The sequence below is a fragment of the Silurus aristotelis genome, assembly GCF_946808225.1.
Source record: "Silurus aristotelis genome assembly, chromosome: 18".
Taxonomy (NCBI): Eukaryota; Metazoa; Chordata; class Actinopteri; order Siluriformes; family Siluridae; genus Silurus; species Silurus aristotelis.
In genome coordinates, this window is record NC_139591.1 from 3,372,395 (window position 1) to 3,392,568 (window position 20,174).

General features: G+C 38.3%; 1 protein-coding gene across 1 annotated transcript; it reads left to right on the plus strand.

Annotated features, from left to right (window-relative positions):
* Nucleotides 1–6,572: 6,572 nt before the first annotated feature.
* On the plus strand, nt 6,573–15,797 carry pofut3 (protein O-fucosyltransferase 3). Its single transcript, XM_083568126.1, has 5 exons — nt 6,573–7,103; nt 7,213–7,296; nt 9,857–10,133; nt 13,567–14,402; nt 14,720–15,797. The coding sequence occupies exons 1-5, from the start codon at nt 7,083–7,085 to the stop codon at nt 14,942–14,944; spliced, it is 1,443 nt and encodes a 480-aa protein (XP_083424252.1). The 5' UTR covers nt 6,573–7,082; the 3' UTR covers nt 14,945–15,797.
* The last annotated feature ends 4,377 nt before the right edge of the window (nt 15,798–20,174 follow it).

Below are 20,174 nucleotides of genomic sequence, written 5' to 3' on the forward strand. Positions count from 1 at the left end.
TTTGTCCATATTGTGTACATTCCCAATGACTTCAATGCATTTGCCTTGAAAAACGTTGGTGAGCGAACTAATCAAACGATCTGCGCTTCACAGAAATCGCTCTTAGGCAAGGAACCGGCACAGCCTCCTACAGAGGAAGAAAATACCAAGTAACCCATGGCAACACAAGAGCTGATTTAATAAAACAATATCAGTGATAATCTCTGTGTAAATGCAGCACTCAGTAAAACGTCTCGGCTCATCACCGGCTCTCTTTCCAGCAGGTGATCCTATTATTTAACGCACAGTCGCTATGGAACTGAATCGTTTCGATTAGAACAATTTCTCACCATTAACACGTGTGCAAATATTTAAACTGCTTTCAAAAAGAGATGCAGTGGTGGAGAAAGAACACAAACCATGGAGTTGAGTTAAAGTAGAGACGCACTCGATAAAATACGACACAAGTACAAAAGTGTTTGCCTTCAAATGAACTTGTGTCCAAAGTACTATGATTTATTATAACTACAATGTTACTATCATCATTTTTATCACTTTGTTTAATCAACTCAGTTGATGTGAAAAGACTCGAATGTGACTCTCAGCACACTGATCTATTAATAGAATGATATTAATGACTCAAACGCTGATTGATATCTATTACAATGAACCCAAAACCTTCTTTTCAACTACTTTAAAAAAATAGTGTAAATAAAATCACGTGTTGTGTCGAGTTCGAGTCTGGAAAAAGCTACTTAAGTACAGTAACAAATTTTATTTACTTAGTTAATGTCCACCATAATATGAATTCTTCTCATAACTCTGGTTTCTAACACTTATATCAGTGAGTGTTTTGTTTATATTGGTATGTCACTGATGCAAATCTGGTCCAGTATTTAAAAAAAGGTCTAAAATGTTCTTAGATTGTAACTGTTGCCACCCTGATAGAAGCAGCACTGATTCACAGTGTAAACAGGAAAACTTGACTTCCAGGTACAAAGTGAAGCACAGTAGGAGAAGGTGATGTGGATGGAGCTTTCAAGTTGTTAAGATGAAACACAATCAGTTGGTGGAAGAGGAAAAAAAAAAAAAAAAAGCAAAAACTAGAGGCACCACATCTATCGGTAAGTGAAGGACACTTGACACGTGACTCTCTTTTCTTGCACACACGTGATTTATATATATAAAAGTGCAATCCATAAGCAAACATGCACATATATGTATAAAAAATTTATATAAGACCACTACTGATTGGAAGCGGTTGCTTGGAAACGCGTCGCTGCGATGCACTTCACATGATGGGGGGGCGTGAGGGTGATCGAGGAGCTGATGTCAGTAAGTATGGGTTTACTTCAGCGAGCACTCAGACGCTGGTATGCTGGAACGACACTCGTTGTAACAGTGCATGCAGTGTTCTGGAGAGCTTTAATGAAAGAGCCTGAGGTGAGGAAGCATGTGATGAGCACATTATCTTCACTGCTGCATTACACACAAATAAACAATGGAGATTCGAATCTCGATGCAAAGCCAATGATACGATACATTAAAGATACATGTGAATTTTTACTTCTAATGTTGTATCTTTAAGACAAACAGTTTCTGTTGTCACTTTCAGCTATAAACAACCTCTTATTCCTCATTAACCTCTTATTTTTCCTTCTTGGAGTTCAGAAACAAATGCAGTGTAAAGTCCTCTGACTTTCCAGTGTTGGAAAATTTGCTCAATTTAGAATTTTGTCTCCATTAAAAAATATCGAGGTCTGTGACTCCTTTCATAAATGTCATTAACTATAAATCAGCAGATTTGGTCCCTTTGAAAGTGTTAGAAAGAAAGATCCTTTGATCTCACATATGATCAACCAAAATCTTTTAACAAAATATCAAGAATGAGGCTAAAAAGTCCATCAGTGACTCTTGAATAATGATCGCACTAATTTTTGAAGCTGAATTTAATCTATAATGGTGTGTGAACATGATGGAGAAAGGGAGAAGGATGATTGATGTTCCTTTAAAGAACAGCTAATCATTCTATAGAGTTCTTCACAATCATTAGGAAAGACAAAATTGTAGGCTTTTGTCACAGCTAATGGTTGTAATTACTGCTAAACTGATTCACTTGTCCTTCCTTGGGCCCTTTGGCAAAATGTCTCTTTTGCAACACAAAGGTCACGCTCCCAAAAACAAGACGTAGAGATGACGAGATAATAACATGACCTTGATGAATCCATCTGCGGAGTTTATATAAGCACAAGAGAGAGTGTTGTGTGCTACACAGAAGCGTTCTTCACGTCTACAAACTAATAATGCAACAAGTGCCAGCAGCTCATTCATCTCTGTTTCAATAATAAAGTAAAGAAGAAAAGAGGAAACGGGCCTAAACCTCGCTCAGAGTGTTGATCTGTTCCACAGGGATAAATGCAAGAAGACAGAGGAGCACACATTATCCATTTAGTAAAAGAGCTCACCTTGTACAGACAATTGCATCATCCACACTCTTTTTACTCTTTTTGGAAGGTGCAAGTAAATTTAACAATAAATTTGAGCTTTCCACAGGTATATATATATATATATATATATATATATATATATATATATATATATATATATATATATATATATATATATATATAATATTTACCAAAAAAATAATAATAATAATAATAATAATTTAATTTAAAGCTAATGTACAGGATATCAGACACATATATAGAAGAAAATGTATATAAAAAAATATATACTCTATATATATATATATATATATATATATATATACAAAGTGGTATTAAAAGGTTTCATGGCTAATGGTGCTGATGTGATATAAGTGCTATTCTGACCACGTGCATTACCACGTCTGCGATTTCATCAGACAGCAAGTTAGAACAAAAAGTAAATGTAAAATTCTGTGTGACACTGGGCAAATCTGCCACAAGCACGTCTGACATGACACTTTTGACACTAGGCGATGCTGCAACGAGTCGTTTGAGGTGTTTTGAGCGGCATTTGTGCTTCAAGAGCTGAATCTCGTCACCCGAAAGAGATCAGGAAGACCTTCAACGAGCTCAACCCCCCATAAATGTCGAAACCATTCGGCAACTTGTGCATGATGATCGTTGGATAATGATTCACATGATCTCACTTCCACACCCACCCTACTCGTTAGATTTGGTTCCTGTGGTTTTACCCTCTACCCGAAGAAGCCGTTTTGACTTCATTGCGGAGGTTAAGCACAAATCGCAGAAGGTGCTTGACACGCTTTGTAAGAAGACTTCTAGGACCACTTATGCACTTCTGGTTTGATGCTAACTGCATTTCATTGGCTCTCTATATGTATTTTTGCACAATGACAATCTCTTTAGAGTGGCAAAGCTTATTGTATAGTTTCTGTTACCAATTCAAGCTTCGTTCTCAACCATATATCATTCTAAGCAGGCAAAAAGAACAAGGGAAAAAACGCTACAACTTCACAAGAACCCGTTTTCTGTCTTTTCACACGTTTGTGATGGACATGGCATTAAACGCTGCCTCTCTGCCATATCACAGATTTAGTGCACTATCACGCACTAAACTCACAAGAGGTGAAAGACCATTTTACAGACCACTAATTGCCCCTCCCTACTGTGATCTGCGAAGTTCTGCTGAGGATATTAGGATGAGCAGTGTGATGCCTGAGATTTTCCAGCAGAAATAAAAGCATGCAGTTGAAATGAACTCGTCTGGTCGTCTTGTCAGACGGCTGTAATTCCGTGCTTTTTGTTGGAGCAGCTGGCAAGTGTACTTGGCAGAGGTATTGGGTCATAACCATTTGTCCTTTCAACTTTAATAACGCGTAGTTTTGAATCCCATTACATGGCAAAAATCAATACACATGAGATTAAAGCAGGTTTTATGAAACAAACCTCTGATTGTCCTTGGAAAGAAGATGCACTCGAAGGTAATGGCAAAGAACTGGTGAAAGGCTGAGCAGTTATTTCCTATTTATAAGATAGAATTCATAGTGATAAAAAAATACAGACTGATGTTTAAAATGGTCACCGTCTCAGGAAAATGATGATGATGATGATGATGATGAGGATGATGATGATGATAATTATAAACCCTGGTTTGTTTAGGAAAGTAAAAAAATCCAGTTATATAAACAGACCAAAAGGAAGATGGTACTGTAGCTCAGTGGTTAAGGTTCTGGATTACTGATGAGAAGGTTGAAGGTTCAAGCCCTGGTATTGCCAAGCTGCCATTCTTGCCATTTTGGGTCACATCCCACTATATAACTCTACCTGCCTCTAACATGATGGAGGAGGTGAAGCTGAGCTGGTAAATGACATAACGCTACTGAATTGTTCATAGTCATATTTGCAATCATTTCTATCATGTGAGCATCTTCATTCCATCCAGGTGAGCATCAGCCTGAACAGATATTGGGAACTGGGTATTGAGGCTGAAGTTGGTTCTTATTATCTAGACTTTTGGTTCCACCTTTGGAGTAGGTGTTCACATAAAGGCTAATGGTTACTGGATAACATCTAAACAATCTGATCTGGACAATGTTTTTGTAAATTGCTTATTTTAATGTAATATTTTTTGACAGGTTTTATTTAAGGTTGACTTCATTGTTATTTTTATTCCTTTTATTTGAAGGTGACTTAAAAAAAGTTAAGGTTTTTCATTCTATCCAGAACAGGTGAAGATCAATCTGAACAGATCAGGAGAACTTGATGGTGACGAGGCTGAAGTTGGGTGCAGATTTTTTTGGTTCCTCCTTAAAAACTTTAGGAGCTCTCGTTGGTAGATGGCACCACAAAGAGCACTGCGCTCATGTTCTTTTCTACACCTTTATCTCCTCATTCTCCTACCTCAATTTTCACATGAAAAGAAGTGTAATGTACTACAGAATTACTCAGTTTGAAGTCATGCGACTGTAGAGTTTTTAATAATGGGCCTGTCACATGGAGAGAAAAATGCACTCTTTCTTTCTAATTCTTATTCAATTATGTCATAATTATAATTACACATCACATTTATTTTCACATGGTCTCAAATGCCACGTTCCCAGATCCATTCTTTTACAAATGCTACAGTAATTGTCATATTGAGGATTCTGAAAGTCCATTTTTATAATTTTATAATAAAGAGTTGGTGGTATAGGAAATAGGCAGAAAGAAGAAATACAGAATAAGAAGCTGTTTTTCTAAGACCAAGTCCTCTGTCTATACAAACCTGTGGCTGTGTTGGTACACAGAAATGTTGAAAAGGCAGCTGCAGGATCTAACTTGACTAGAAAGGTGATGAATTGATGTTTTTTCTAGTAATTTTCAATTTTAACACTATTATTGAGAAGAACCAGTCATGTTGTGGGTGATGAAAGGATTTAACATGTAAACCCAACATGAACAAGCCCATGTTCATTCAGTTGCTATTTATGTTTGTTTAATGTTTTATTTAGGTTTTGATTCTCTTACAATTATTCTTTTTTTTTTTTTTTTTTACCTATTTCTCATCTAACATATTTCACATTTTTTCTGCATATAGACTGAATATAGTCTTACTGTAATAAACCCGACAAATTCCTCCATTTTTCTCATTTTCCAACAGCCATGGAGTATGTGATATGCGATTCTCCAAGCTGAATATTATATATATATATATACGTATATATATATATATATATATTTACTGCTGTAGCATTTGTAAAAGAATCGCTTGTGAATGTGGCATTTGAGACCGTTTTGAGAAAGAAAGAAAGAAAGAAAGAAAGAAAGAAAGAAAGAAAGAAAGAAAGAAAGAAAGAAAGAAAGAAAGAAAGAAAGAAAGAAAGAAAGAAAGAAAGAAAGAAAGAAAGTGGGACACTATGGCATAAAATTGGAGCAAATTTGAGAAGTTGATCAGGTTTATCACAGTAGACCAGGCAGTCAATTTGCAAAAAATATTTAAATATGTTACAATAAAAAATGTTAAAATTGTGAGAAAATAAAAACCTAAACAAAACATAAAACAAACATAACGAGCAACAGAACAGGTGTTTGTTCGTCTTTGTTTTACATGTTAAATCATTTCCCACAACATGACTGCTTCAATAGGGTTTGAAATTGAAGAAGATTTTCTAATTGAAATACATTCTTTCATCACTTTTCTAGTCAATTTAACCCCTACAGCTGCCTTGCCAACTTCTCAGTGTACCAACACAGCCACAGATTTGTACAGATTTCTTCTTTCTGTCTATTTCCTATATACCACCAACTCCTCATTATGAAAATGGACTTTCAGATCCTTAATATGAAAACATCTGTAAAAGAATGGCTCTGTGAACATGGCACCATTTCTTGTGAAAATAAGTGTTATATAACAATGAGATAAGAGAAAAATTTTTTTTAAAGAAAGTGTCTTTTTCTCTCTCCATGATTCAAAAACCCTACAGTCACATGCATTCAAACTGAGTAATTCTGTAGTACATTACAATTATTTCCATGTAAAATTGGCAGGTTTGTGGGATGATCTGAGAATGAGGAGGTGAAGGTGTAGAAAAATAAATGAGAAATCAGTGCTCTGTTTGGCGCCATCTACCGGCGAGACCTAATAAAGACCTGACACGTTTATAAGGTGGTACCAAAAAACCGGGGACAGGAACCAACTTCAGCTTCGTCACCACCACGTTCTCCTGATCTTCATCAGTCCTTTACATTTTTAGATTTTAAGCAAATTCAACAAAGAATAATATCAACCTTAAAAAAATCTGCCAATAATAATAATAATAGAAATTATTATAAAAAATGAACAATTCATCATATTTTTTTTCAAATCCGGTTGTTAAAATATTATATAGTACGTTTTTTATTTATTAGATAGTTTTTAAGTAGAGGAAAAAAAAGTTGGAATGATAGATTATTGTTATTATTATTTATATATACTAAATAATGAGTTAATATAATATCATTGTAATAATTACAAATGAATCATGACGCTTTTAGGAGATTCCTAATGGATATTTGGGTCTGTTCTTGGTCTGAAATAAAGACAAAACATCTGCAATTCGTGTGTATCTGCTGCTTCCTGAAGACTGGAGCTCAGCACCGGAAGTTCTCCGGCGCCACTCCGGCTGTTTGGGACTCATGGCCGAATACATGCAACAAGTCAGTAGACTGTAAATACCCCGTGTAAGAGTGACTTCCGGTTTGCAGGATGAGATAAGAAGTCGGAGGTGTTGATGATGTTGATGTTTTTTGGTGTTCCTACGTGCAGAACATGGCGAGACTTTCTGCTCGGAAACTTTTCGCCTTCTGTCTCTGCGCTTCTGCGTTTGTTTTCCTCCTCATTACACTGCAGGTACTGTGATTGAGACACTGCTGAGATACACACACACACACACACACACACACACACACACCCTAATGTGTGCATGCAGAACTTTTGATGAAGGTCCATGATCACTAAAGACTAACAGAGAACGCCCAGGAACACCAGCAGGCTGAGATCAGGTCCAGATCTCAAACACCACTGAACACTTCTGAGATGATGCCAAATGCATCCCAGGCCTCCTTGATCTAACCTCATTACTCATCTCACTATTGCATGTGTGGCTGAAATCTAGTGGAAAGCCTTCCCAGAAGAATGGAGGTTCTTATAACAGCAAAGAGGAACAACATCTGAATCTGAAAACTTGATCAGTCTCGTAGGGAAATTGTTTATTAGGAGTCTGTAGACACGTGATCGTTACTAATTATTATAATCTCAGCACGATTATCAAGGCTACAAGTGCAATCATGTTTTAAACTATTATAGATCTAAAATGTATTGCATGTGTAGCCTTTATTATCACGCTGAGATTATGATAATTAGTAATGATCAGGTGTATATATTTCTATCTAAAGATGTGTAAATCGGTCAGTTTTTATTGGTTAGTCAGTGTTACCAGGGATGTTTGAGCGCATTGAGTCTCTAAAGAACGCCAGATCTGACTTACTAAAAATAAACAGGGCAGCTGAAGAGCAGAAGTGGCAGCTCAGTGGATAAAATGTTGGACTTCTAATAAGAAGGTTGTAAGTTCAGATCCCAGCACCCAAAAAAAAGTGCCACTGCTGGGCCCCTGAGGCAGACCATTAACCCTCACCATTAACCCTCAAATACCCCGTTATAATATTACTGTAAATGGTTTAGCAGCTGATGTCTTTTAATGGTTCATGCTTTAAATGAAAGTTGTAGTTCTGTGCACAAGTGTGTCTGCTTTCAGACATGAACCATTCAAGCGGTGTTTAAAGTCCCGAAAGTGTCGCCGAATGACCCGACAGGCTCAGTGAGTAAATCGTCACCAGCATTTGCATATCAAAACGTGGTGCATGAAGGAGGATTTTCTAAAAAAAAAAAAAAAAAAAAAAAAAAATTAGAATAATAGTTAAGTGGGTGGAGCTTACTCCATTGTATTTACTCTTTAAGCCTGCCCTGCTTTCCCTCGACTAATGAACACAAAGCTGTGGCTCAGATGGATGTTTACATCAGCACAATCTCTCACACAATAAACCTGCACACCCATTTTTGAGAACGGACTCTAGTGCAGTCGCTTGTTAATATTTTTCGTAATAAACCCGAGTTAGCGTGGTGTGTAGTGAGGCGGCGTGAGGAAGTGTTTATGCGCTCAATAGGACTTAATTTGACTGACTCAAGCGGTCATGAGTTTCAATACCAGCACCACTGCGGGGCCCCTGTGTGAGGCCCCTAACTCTCATCTGCTCAGTTGTAAATCGCTCTGGATAAGGCTGTCTGACAAATGTGAATAACTGACATGCATGAACCGTGAAACAGTTTCCATGTTCTGAGGTCACGCTTATGTATTCCAGCGTATTTCTATTCTAAATAAGAATCAAATTGTCCCAAATTTTAATTGTCTTGACAAAAAAATGTACCTTTGTTCTCAAGATAAAATTAAGCTTCAGTTTGCATCTTATATGATTACACAAGGATTTAATATTAGAAAATGGGAAAATAGAATAATTTTAATTGTCAAACCGTCGACGGCTGAAAAAAAAATTCACGAATGACGAATTAAAGGAACACAAGACGCGTGTTATTTACATGTGCTCTTGTTTGCAGGTGTTTATCCGAGCTTTCAAGATTGACTGACTAACTCTTGGATTAAATCCTGTTGCTTTCCTTAGTGCTGGTATTTTTCTTTTTTCCCTTAAACCCCATGCATCACCTTTCCACCATTCAGAAACCACTCTTCAAACAATTCATCCATCAGTGCTGAGTTTTTCAACCTTACTTCTGTTTAAAGGTCTCTGAATGGGATAAAAAACAACAACAAAATGAAGGAGTGGTAAAGTCAAAGTTTAGATTTCAATCCGATTGAGATGCTGCGGCATGACCCTTAAACAGGTCGTTCAGACCTGAAATCCCTCCGTTGTGGCCAAATTAAAACAATCCTGCAAAGAAGAGCGGGCCAAAATCCCTTCACCGCCATGTGAAAGACTCATAGGCAGTAATCATGAATGCTTGACTGCAGTTGTTCCACCAATAGGGTTTTTTTTTCCCTTGATAAATGAAATTATCATTTAAAAACAGCCTTTTATATTTACTCAGGTTCTCTTTGTGTAACAATCTGCCTGATGATCTGAATCATTTAAGTGTGACAAACATGCAATAAAAAAAAAAACAGGCACACACTTTCACAGCACTGTAATATTGATATGATTTCCAATAGAAGATGCAAACTTTTGAACTGATTTAACACTTCTATTAAAATCTCTATAATAATATACCAAAAGATCTTGTATAAATGTATTATGGAAACAATGCAATAATTTGTAGGTGTCGATATTTTTTGTCGTCATCATTTTTTTTTTTGTGGGTGGGTGTGCAAACTTTTGCACTCAGCTGTTTTGTTGTTTAGGTGGTGGAGGAGCTGGGCCAGTTTGAGCAAGCATTGTACACACGCCCCCTAAAGGACAGAGACGGGTTAACACAGATCCAGGCTTTCCCTGAGAGTCCTGTGCTCACTGATGACAGAGTATCTCCAGGCTTTGCTTCTGGTTTCCCAGTTATTGTCTGGTGGTCTTCTCTAACAGGAGAGCCGGGCCGGCTTGGGGAGTGCGGAAACAACAGATGTTTTTTCACCATTAACAAGTCATACCATTCTCATCCTTCGACACAGGCCTTCCTGTTTTATGGTAAGAGACACAACATCATTCATCAGTTCATATCGTTCATACTATATTTCTGAATCATCACATGAGCCTGAACTCAGTACATATACAGTGTATACATGCATCTGCAACTCATGAGGTTGTTTATTTGTGCCATTAGAATAATTAATAAAATATACATAATGAGATAAAGCAGTTACACTATATAATCAGAAGTATGTGGACACTTGACTGCTACACCCACGTGTGGTTATTCCTCAGTGAGCTGCACAGAACTCTGACCTCAAACCCAATACATTGAGGTGTAACGTACACAAAATACACGGATCGGTACGTACCCCGGATTCTAAGGCCCAGGTTACAGGCATAATACAAAATTCACACGCAAAACAAGAATTGCTTTTGGTACACATGTGCACCGTATTGAAAGTCGTGTACCGAAACAGTTCGGTACAAACAAATGTATCGTTACACCCCTACACTAAACACCTTTAAGATGAACTGGAATGCCAACTGCACACCAGGTCTCCTCCCCTAACGTCGTTACATTACAGAGCTCAGTAATGTCTAAACTTCTTATAACAGCAAAATGGGACAACATCTGGAATGTAATGTTTAAAACACACAGGTTTTATGATCAGGTGTCTACAAACGTTCAAACAGTATATATTTCTAAATGTTTTATTGGTTATCACAGAAATAAAGTTAACAGGAAAAACATTTCTATTAAGATCATGTTCTTGCTATATAGAGTAAATAAAACACACACACAAGCTACAATGTGCAAAGGGTTGTGAATAAAAAAGAAAGATACCCTTTATTGGGAGTTGTGGAAACCAGTGTTATCAGCAGAACAGGTGTACAGGTCTTGGGATGGGATCTCACATGTTTGAGTGCATTAAGTCTCTAAGAAAATGTCAAGTCAGACTGAAAATCAACAAGGATTTCACAGAGTGATTTCACACAGTTTTAAAACCGATCGCTCATTGAATAACATTGACTAATCATAAGGATGTGAGTTCAGATCCCAGCACCACCAAAATGCTACTGCTGGGCCCCTGAGCAAGGCTCTTAACCCTCAATGTCTCCGTTGTATTAATGAGACAAATGTGTAAGTCGCTCTGGATTTATTCTCGGTTTTTAAATATTCTTCCCTGAGCAGTCTGACCACTACCTGACTCTGAAATTCACCCAAAAACATCCTCATTTGGATCGCAGTTCTCTGGAGGTTTGAGTGGAAAGTTTTTAGCCCCCCGGAGTGAGAGCTAATCCTGGCTCGGCTGATTCTGCAGCTTTTATTACTGCAGCCTCTGCCTCGATCTTCAAGTCCATGAATCCACTCTTTATTACACTTCTCAGAGCAGATGAGCGTTAAACCAGTTCTGACATGGCACTGTGTCATGATTGTAGTGATTTAGATGCATTAACCTCTGAGCGGAAGCTGAATTAATCACTGTGTAGCTAAAAGCTCAAACGGGTGTCATGCCTTATTCCGGCATTGATCGCACCAAAGACATGTACAGCATTCGAGCAAAGCAAGGCTACGCTAACTCCGTCTACGCTAACCCGGGTCAATTTTAAAATAGCGATCCGGCTAAAAGAACACTATCGTTTTCTATCGTTTCCCAAAAGTTGTTCGTCCACACTGAAACGTCTGGAAACGCTTCTTTGGTGTTTTTCTTTTTCTTTATTCTAAATAGTTTACTGTAGTTCACTGTTGTTGACCTTGAGGTGTGCTCTACATCACTCAGGTGATTCTGCTCTCCAGGGGGGAGTTCAGGGTCAATTAACATAAGTAGCACTTGTCAGTTCTCTGTGGATCGCTGCCACAAGCCGACTAGCTGAAAGCTGTGCCCTCTGTTCCCACTCCAAAAATAGATCAGAGGCACTAATGCACCTTTGCTTCTTTTTTTAATGTCTTGTCCTCTAAATAACCCCGATATAGACAAACCTGTCCTCATGTAGTTTAAGCACTCGGCAGCTTTATTCCCCTACATGTCTCTGTTCCTAGAACGATGGTGACAGGTTATGGTAACAAAAGAGGGCACACACACATTTGGTATAAATTTTATTGAATGCTCCATGAGCAGTTTCCCGTTAAGACTTTTGCACTGCGCGATCCGAGTGTTTTATTCTCCTCTTTCAGCACAGCAAACCGCCAACTGCTCATTTATTAAAGTATGAATCAGTGCGCTTTATCTTTTATCTGTAGGTAGTGACATTTAACAGCCAAACAGAAGGAGTTATCACTTTTATCAGCTACAGAAGAGACTAATATAATGCAGCCGAGGACAATACCTACAGTTTTCCCTTGAGCCGTTGACACTGGAGACTCCTTCCCAAAATGTCGGCGCAAACCGCACCACATCAGCGGTTAATACACTTTCTAAAAACCCGTCTGCCAAACCATCCCAAAACCATAAAAAACAAAACTTTCTTTCGGCTTCTCCCATCAGGGGTCGCCACAGCGGATCATCCACATGTTTGATTTGGCACATGTTTTTACGCTGGATGCCCTTCCTAACGCAACCCATTACCCATTTATCTGGGCTTGGGATCGGCACTAAGAGTGGCTGGGGTTGGTTCCCTGACCGGGGATCGAGCCCGGGCCGCAGCGGTGAGAGCGCCGCATCCTAACCACTAGACCACTAGGGGACCTCCAAAACTATACAAATCTAAATCTATTTAAACTATATTATAAATGTCCAGCAGTGGTATAAAGTATTTGAGTAAATGTACTTTATTTTATTCAAGGAATATTTTTAGCTAAGTATCAAAGATATAAGCAACTTTTACCCTCTACTCATCTACATTTATTATTCTTAATATTTACTTTTTACTCCATTGTATTTTAATTGACAATGAGCGTTACCTGTTACATTTTACACGCCATCTTTATCTGCCCCCGGCATCTTTATTCTCCAAAAGAGGCGATATTTACTTTCCCTTTTATTTGTCCACTGAATAAAAACAGTTCTTCTGCTTTGTGACATGATACTGTTATTTTATTAGTTATTCAGAGATCCCTTTTTGAACGATCGCTTTACTACTTGGTCTCTTTTTTGACCGACTTGTTTAAACGTTGTTTGATTCTGGCATGTTGAAGAGTCCGTTGTGTTGATGGTTAATGCAGTGTTGAGGTAAAATTTTGAAATAAAACCTAAAATCAACCGTTTTTAGCTTTTTACTAACATCTTGCAGACTGGTGCATCTTTGAACATACTTTCAATATGAATCAAATCAGATATTTGACTTGATTGGTGACTTGTAATGGAGTAATTTTTGCAGAAACGTATTTATAATGTTGCTCCAGAATGACTTCCAGGTTCTCTGTACACCTCTGATTTCCAGCGTATGAAGCCTAAATGATCATATCAACATGGATACAGAAGTTAATCTTAAGTCTCAAGCAATCTACATTTACAGCGATTATGCTTTTTTTTTTTTTTAAATCAAGGTACGGACTTCAGCGTAGAAAGTCTCCCTTTACCAAGAAAGCAACATCAGCACTGGGCTCTTTTCCACGAGGAGTCACCTAAGAACAACTACAAGCTCTTCCACAAACCCGTCATCACCCTGTTCAACCACACAGCCACCTTTAGCCACCATTCCCACCTCCCCCTCACCACGCAACACCTGGAGAGCCTCCATGCGCTCACCTCCTACACGTTCCTGCTCCCTCTGGCCCAGAAGAACCAGCTGAGGCACACTCTGGCTCCCGTGGTGTACGTCCAGTCGGACTGTGACCCACCGTCGGATCGCGATGTCTACGTGCAGGAGCTCATGAAGCACATCCCAGTCGACTCCTATGGCGAGTGCCTGCACAACAAGGACCTCCCCTTCCACTTGAGGGACTCCTCTGCCATGGATGAGGAGAGCTTCTATCAGATCTTAGCCCAGTATAAGTTCATCCTAGCATTCGAAAATGCCATTTGTGATGACTACATCACGGAGAAGTTGTGGCGGCCGCTCAAGCTCGGTGTGGTCCCCGTGTACTACGGAGCCCCTAATGTTCACATTTGGCTTCCCAGTAACAGAAGTGCAATTGTGGTGGACCCAAAGCAGTCTCCAGAGGAACTAGCGCAGTATCTAAAGAGTCTGGACAAAAATGACCAGGAGTATTTGACGTACCTTGACTGGAAGATGAAACGTGAGGTATCAAATCAGATCCTTTTTAAAGAACTGAAGGAGCGTCAGTGGGGGGTGCAGGACGTTACTCAGAAGAACTTTATTGATGTGTTCGAGTGCATGGTGTGCAACCGGGTGTGGGAGAACAACAACAGACAAAATGAGGTAAGCATTTCTACAGGAATAGAGGAAGAACCTTGTGGGTATCTCATTTTTGCATATTTGTTGTCTGTTTTAAGTAGTGAGCTCGTTTTACCTCCCTGCTATGACTTGGAAGGTGTGGTGGTGAAAAACCCACATGTGGGTTCAAGTAGTCAAAAACGTAAAGTTGTTGTTTGTTGGAAACCGAAATTCACCTCAAATCTATCTTCAGTTTCTAGACTGAAGATAAAAATCTTGCCTTTGATACTCCTACTGGATTATTTGCCTCTGGACTGTTGCCATGTCAACACCTCAGTCATCTCTCATCCTATATGTAACAGGGTTTGGCCCCCAGAGTGTGGCAGGCTGAAGAACATCATCTCGCATGCCCACCTCCAAAGCTGTTCGACTTCGCTGTAAATCCTTCGAACGGCTCTTCTCTGCGCCACATCTGGAGAGCCAGTTATGATCAGTCAGTGAGAGAAGCCAGAGCTCTGAGACGGTTAGTGCTGAGGAACAGGAACTTCTCAGCTACACAGTTCTGGAGAGAGGTGTTTACTGACTGAGATATTCAAGAAATGTGAAAAAGGGGAGAAAATTCCATATTTTTTGTGTTATTCATTAAAATATTATAGCACATGTCCTGTTCCGATCTGATGAGCAGCAACACTTTTCTATAACGGTAAGGTTTATAAATATACCATTTATCTGGGCATTTTAAAGCAAACTGAGATACATAGAAGATTCAAGGGCTCAAGTTGCAGTAGTCTTGCTTAAATCAGTCTCGGACCCACAGAGACAATTAAGCTGCCTCGGGAAAGATGAGCCGTGCTCTCTTGTGGAATTGGCACAAAATAAGTTTACAAATTTAGCATGGGGAGAAAAGCCACCTGAGGTGAAACCGATAGAAATCAATACTGTCCGTATGCTGCCGAAAGCTCACGTCTCCACAAATAGAGCATAGGATCTGTAGTTAGAGTGCTATATTTGTGTTTTAAAACCGTTTAGCATCTCTTGAGATATCAGTACCCAGTATTAGGGGTGGGTGGAATGGGGGTTGTTCGGTATTGGGGCCGTTCGCCTTGTGTTACTAAATAAGCTTTTGTATCTATACGTGTTATATATATATATACTTCGTGTGTCATAAGGTAAACAAGTAAATATAGAGCCCTTTTCACCCTCCAGAAAAGGCCAGCCATAATATACAGCACTGTCCTGAACATCATGTGACTTCAACAATATACTGAACCCTCCACCATGTTCTTATTACTCAGCACATAGACTAAGAAATATTTATTTTTTATTTTTGGTCATCTTGAACAAAGTGCTGAAACTAAATTCAGTAATATTACATTTGTATTGAAAGAAGTATTTACATAAAGCACCTTTGTCAGTACTGTAAACATTTTGTTTATCCTGTCTATTTTAATTTGACTAGTCTTTTTGTTCAAACAAGACAAATCCAATTAAATGAAAAGACGATAATTTGTTATACTGTGGAAAATTAGATGCTTGTACTGCAAGTTGTGTAACTATTGCACTTCGTAAAACAGAGCCTACTGTAGTCCAGGCAAACATGGGGGGACTCTGTACATGACTGTTTTTTTTATTTTTTTATTCCTGTTCAGATGTGTGTTTTGTGTATGCGTGATGTGGCCACTAGGTGGAGACTTTGAATTTGTATTTGTATTTGTATTTTTTTTTTTATTTTATTTTTTTTTTTTTTCTTTACACACAAAATATTCAGCAGAAATTAAGATTCGGTTCAAACTCTCATCATTTAATTACAAGCCAAATATTTTTTGCCTATTTGCTGACAATTTATATATATATATATATATATATATATATATATATATATATATATATATATATATATATATATATATATATATATATATGTATATATATATATATATATATATATATATATGTATATTTGCATTTACAATTGCATTTACATGTACAATAGTATTTTTCTTTTCTGAAGAGCAACTGGCAGTTCTTTCACAATGACTGGATCTGGTTTCAAATTAATTGGTATGGATTTAATTGGACCTCATAAATATAATGAAGAATGACACCTGCACAGAATTTGTATAGCTTGAATTGGTAGCCAAGTAGAAATAAAATGTGTGTGTGTGTGTGTGTGTGTGTGTGTGTGTGTGTGTGTGTGTGTGTGTGTGTGTGTGTGTGTGTGTGTGTGTGTGTGTGTGTGTTTACTTGTATACACACCTCAATATGATGAACTGGAGTCCAGTCCCAGGTGTATTTCCTCCCTAATCCCATTGTCCTCATGACCCTAACAAGCATATACTGGTTAGAGATTACTGAATGATGCTGTTTTTTATTTTCATTGCGTTTTATCTTGATATTCTTGTCATAATGCATTAATAGATTTAGGAAAATTATAATATAAATTGTATTTATGGGTGTCTTACATACAGTTAAAACACACAAAACACAAAAATGTAGAATAATAAAACTCTATACAACCAATCGGAAGTACATTTACAGTATCACTGCTATGCCTAACTACAAAGATGCGTTTTTAAATGAGATTTAAAAGTAGAAAAAGGCGTCGCTGTTGCGAATATCATTAAGTAGATTTTGCAAGTAAGAAGCAACGTAGCTAAAAGCTCAAAATCCCATAGATCCCAAATGCATACGAGAAAGAACTAAGGAGAATGTGGACATCGGATAAAGAGTTGAAGTAGGAGTAGAATTTAAAGGAGTAAAATGTTTATTTTTGCGATAGCCGTGTCTCAGGATTTGTCCCTTCTAGCATTTTCTGTGTTTTGTTCATTTACGGTTTTGTTCCGCCTTGCAGTTTTTCCATGTATTCAGTTGAGGTAAGCAGGTTTTATTCAGCAGCACTGCAGCAGTGCTCATACTCCAAGCCCACATACAACACAGTGCCTCTGAGACTTCATGATCTCTCAGGGTATTAAAGCGAAAATGCCACAAAAAAAACCCACTTTGGAGAAACCTTAAAAAAAATCCTTCATAAAAGAAGCGTAAAACGAATGTACGTACGTATAGATACATATATATAGACTTTGGCCCACTGAGCAACAGTCCAGTTCTTTTTGTCCTTTGCCCAGGTAAGACAGCTCTGACGTTGTCTCTGACACAATTAACACTTGAAAAATATCAGTGTGTGTGATAAATCTATATAATGGTTTCACTGGTTTTACTAAATTATTGAAATAAATCAACTTTTTAATGATACTTATTTATTGAGATGCATCTGTATATGTATTGTGTGTGTGTATTTATATATCAGTGGCGGGCTGTCAGGGTCAGCAAGGTCTTCTCTGCTGCCCTAAACACTATCAGAAGCACTGACCTACATTTACAACCTAAATTCTAATATTTGTTCCATGAAATTGTATTAATTTATTCCCAACACTTTATTCTCTTCATTTCGTAGCGTTTCTCTTGGCTGTTTTTTTTTTTGTCCAATCGGATTTCAGCCTCTATGTGCTGCCATGTCAATCTAATCTGCCCAGGGCCTTTAGAGTCAGTACTGCTGGCCTTTTTACCATAGAGAATATTATCAATGGGTCTGTTTCCTCAACCAATCAGATTTCATATTCTCCACACAGGGCAGCTAGCTGTGCCAGAATAGCATCAGCATTTTTCCGTCATCTGATTGGTTGGTCAGAGGGAAACTGTTACAGCCAAGTTCGACTGGTAAAACACGTGTGTAGCTCTGCACACATCAATATATCCAAGTTTAATTTTTTTCTTCATTTTGAAGAAAAGCTAGACATCGTGAGGAGGTCGGCCAACCCTGAAGCTAGCTAGCGTGTCTCAGTCCAGGGAAAGGGTTTGTTCACCACTTCCAGAACAGTGAATACGAGCGGCACCACTGGATTACAGCTTCTGAGGAGCGGTGCACATTATGAGTCTGCATCTATGGTAAATAGGTTGTATTTTATTTACATTTTTATGTTTTTATCTATTAGACAAATATTGATTCTGAACTGCTCCAGATGTTGTAGGTGCACAGTTGCGGTTGTAGTGTAGAGGTTTGGAGTCTTAACTGGGTTTCTTGCTTCAGTAAAATGGTGTCCACCTCCATATGTGAAACCACCACTCTCTCTGTAATGCCACGTGTTGTTATATTGTGTTTTTGTACAGTATCGATGGTTTCTATTATTGTGACGTGATAGTGGTGGTGTTAAGAGGTAGACTAAGTCGGGTAAGTCCTCACTAAAGGCCCAGATACCAAATGCATGGCTCGCCACTTATAAATATATAAGACAATTTATTTTTGTTATTATTATTATTATTATTATTATATAAAAAACATTTTAAAGTTTCTTTACTGTCAAAAGTTTACGCATGTCGTGACCACATGAAGTTTTATCACCGCAAGCTTCAGATTCCATAATAAATTATTTTATTAACAGCATAATGTTGACACTTTGACACCAAGCTATCAGCTTTTACAGCATGATGACTGAAACATAGCCACTTGAATTGTTTCAATTTCTGAAAGTTCATTCAAGTACAAGTTTCACTTTCCATTGAGAGCAAAAGTGCAAGTGATGTTTTTGTTTTTTACCACAGTATAACTGGAATACCATTTCATCTGCGGAAATATATCTTACTATATTTAGAGACAGAAACTTATCATTGACACCTTGAGTTATTGGTAGGGGTTATTATAAAAAAAAAAAACAGTATCTACTGCATGATAGTATAAACTATTTATTTACTATTTATAGTTAGTTGCTTGGGGGACACATACAGTATCTCACAAAAGTCACATTACAGCCACCAGTTTAGTAGATGATCATAAACATACAGACATCATTGTCAAAATAGCAGACAACAAAAGTAAGTACACCCTAAGTGAGCATGTCAAAACTGTGTTCAAGGTGTCAATATTTAGTGTGAGCACCATTGTTATCTAACATTACATTAATCCTTCTGGGCATGGAATTCACCCGAACTGCACAGGTTGTTGCTGGGATCCTCTCCTCCATAATGACATCACAGAGCTGCTAGATGTTAGACAAATGATGCTTCTCCACCTTGAGGATGCTTCACAGGTGCTCAATAGGGTCTGGTTAGATACTTGACCACTCAATCACCTTCACCTTCCTCAGCAAGGCGGTTGTCATCCTGACTGTGTGTTTGGGGTCGTTATTATGTTGGAAAACCCAGTTTCTGAAAGGAGGGCATCATGTTATCCTTCAGAATGTCACAGTACATGTTGGAATCCATTTTTTTCTCAATGAACCGCAGCTCCCCAGTACCAGCAGCGCACATGCAGCCCCAGACCATGATGCTGCCACCACCATGCTTGACTGTAGGCAAGACACAATTTTCTTGGTAGTCCTCACCAGGGTGTCACCACACATGCTGGACACCATCTAAGCCAGACAAGTTGATCTTAGACTCATTAGACCACAGGACAAGGTTCAAGTAATTAATGCTCCTGGATTGGTCTTCAGCAAACTCTGCAGTGTATGATCTGAGCACTGACAAGAGGACCTTCAGCTTCTGCAATCTCTAAACTCATGCATCTGTATTTTGAAGCCAGCTTCTGCACCTGATACAAAGCACGAGGACTCTGCTTCTTTGATGGACCCTTGTGAGGCCTGTTCCAATTGAAACCCACCATGAAAAACCTCTGTATGACCCTGGCCACTGCACTGTATCTCAGTTTTAGGGTGTTACTGATCTTGTTTACCCTCGGCCGTCTTTATGGAGAGCAACAATTCTATATCTCAAATCTTTAGAGAGTTCTTTGCCATGAGGTGCCATGTTGAACATCCAGTG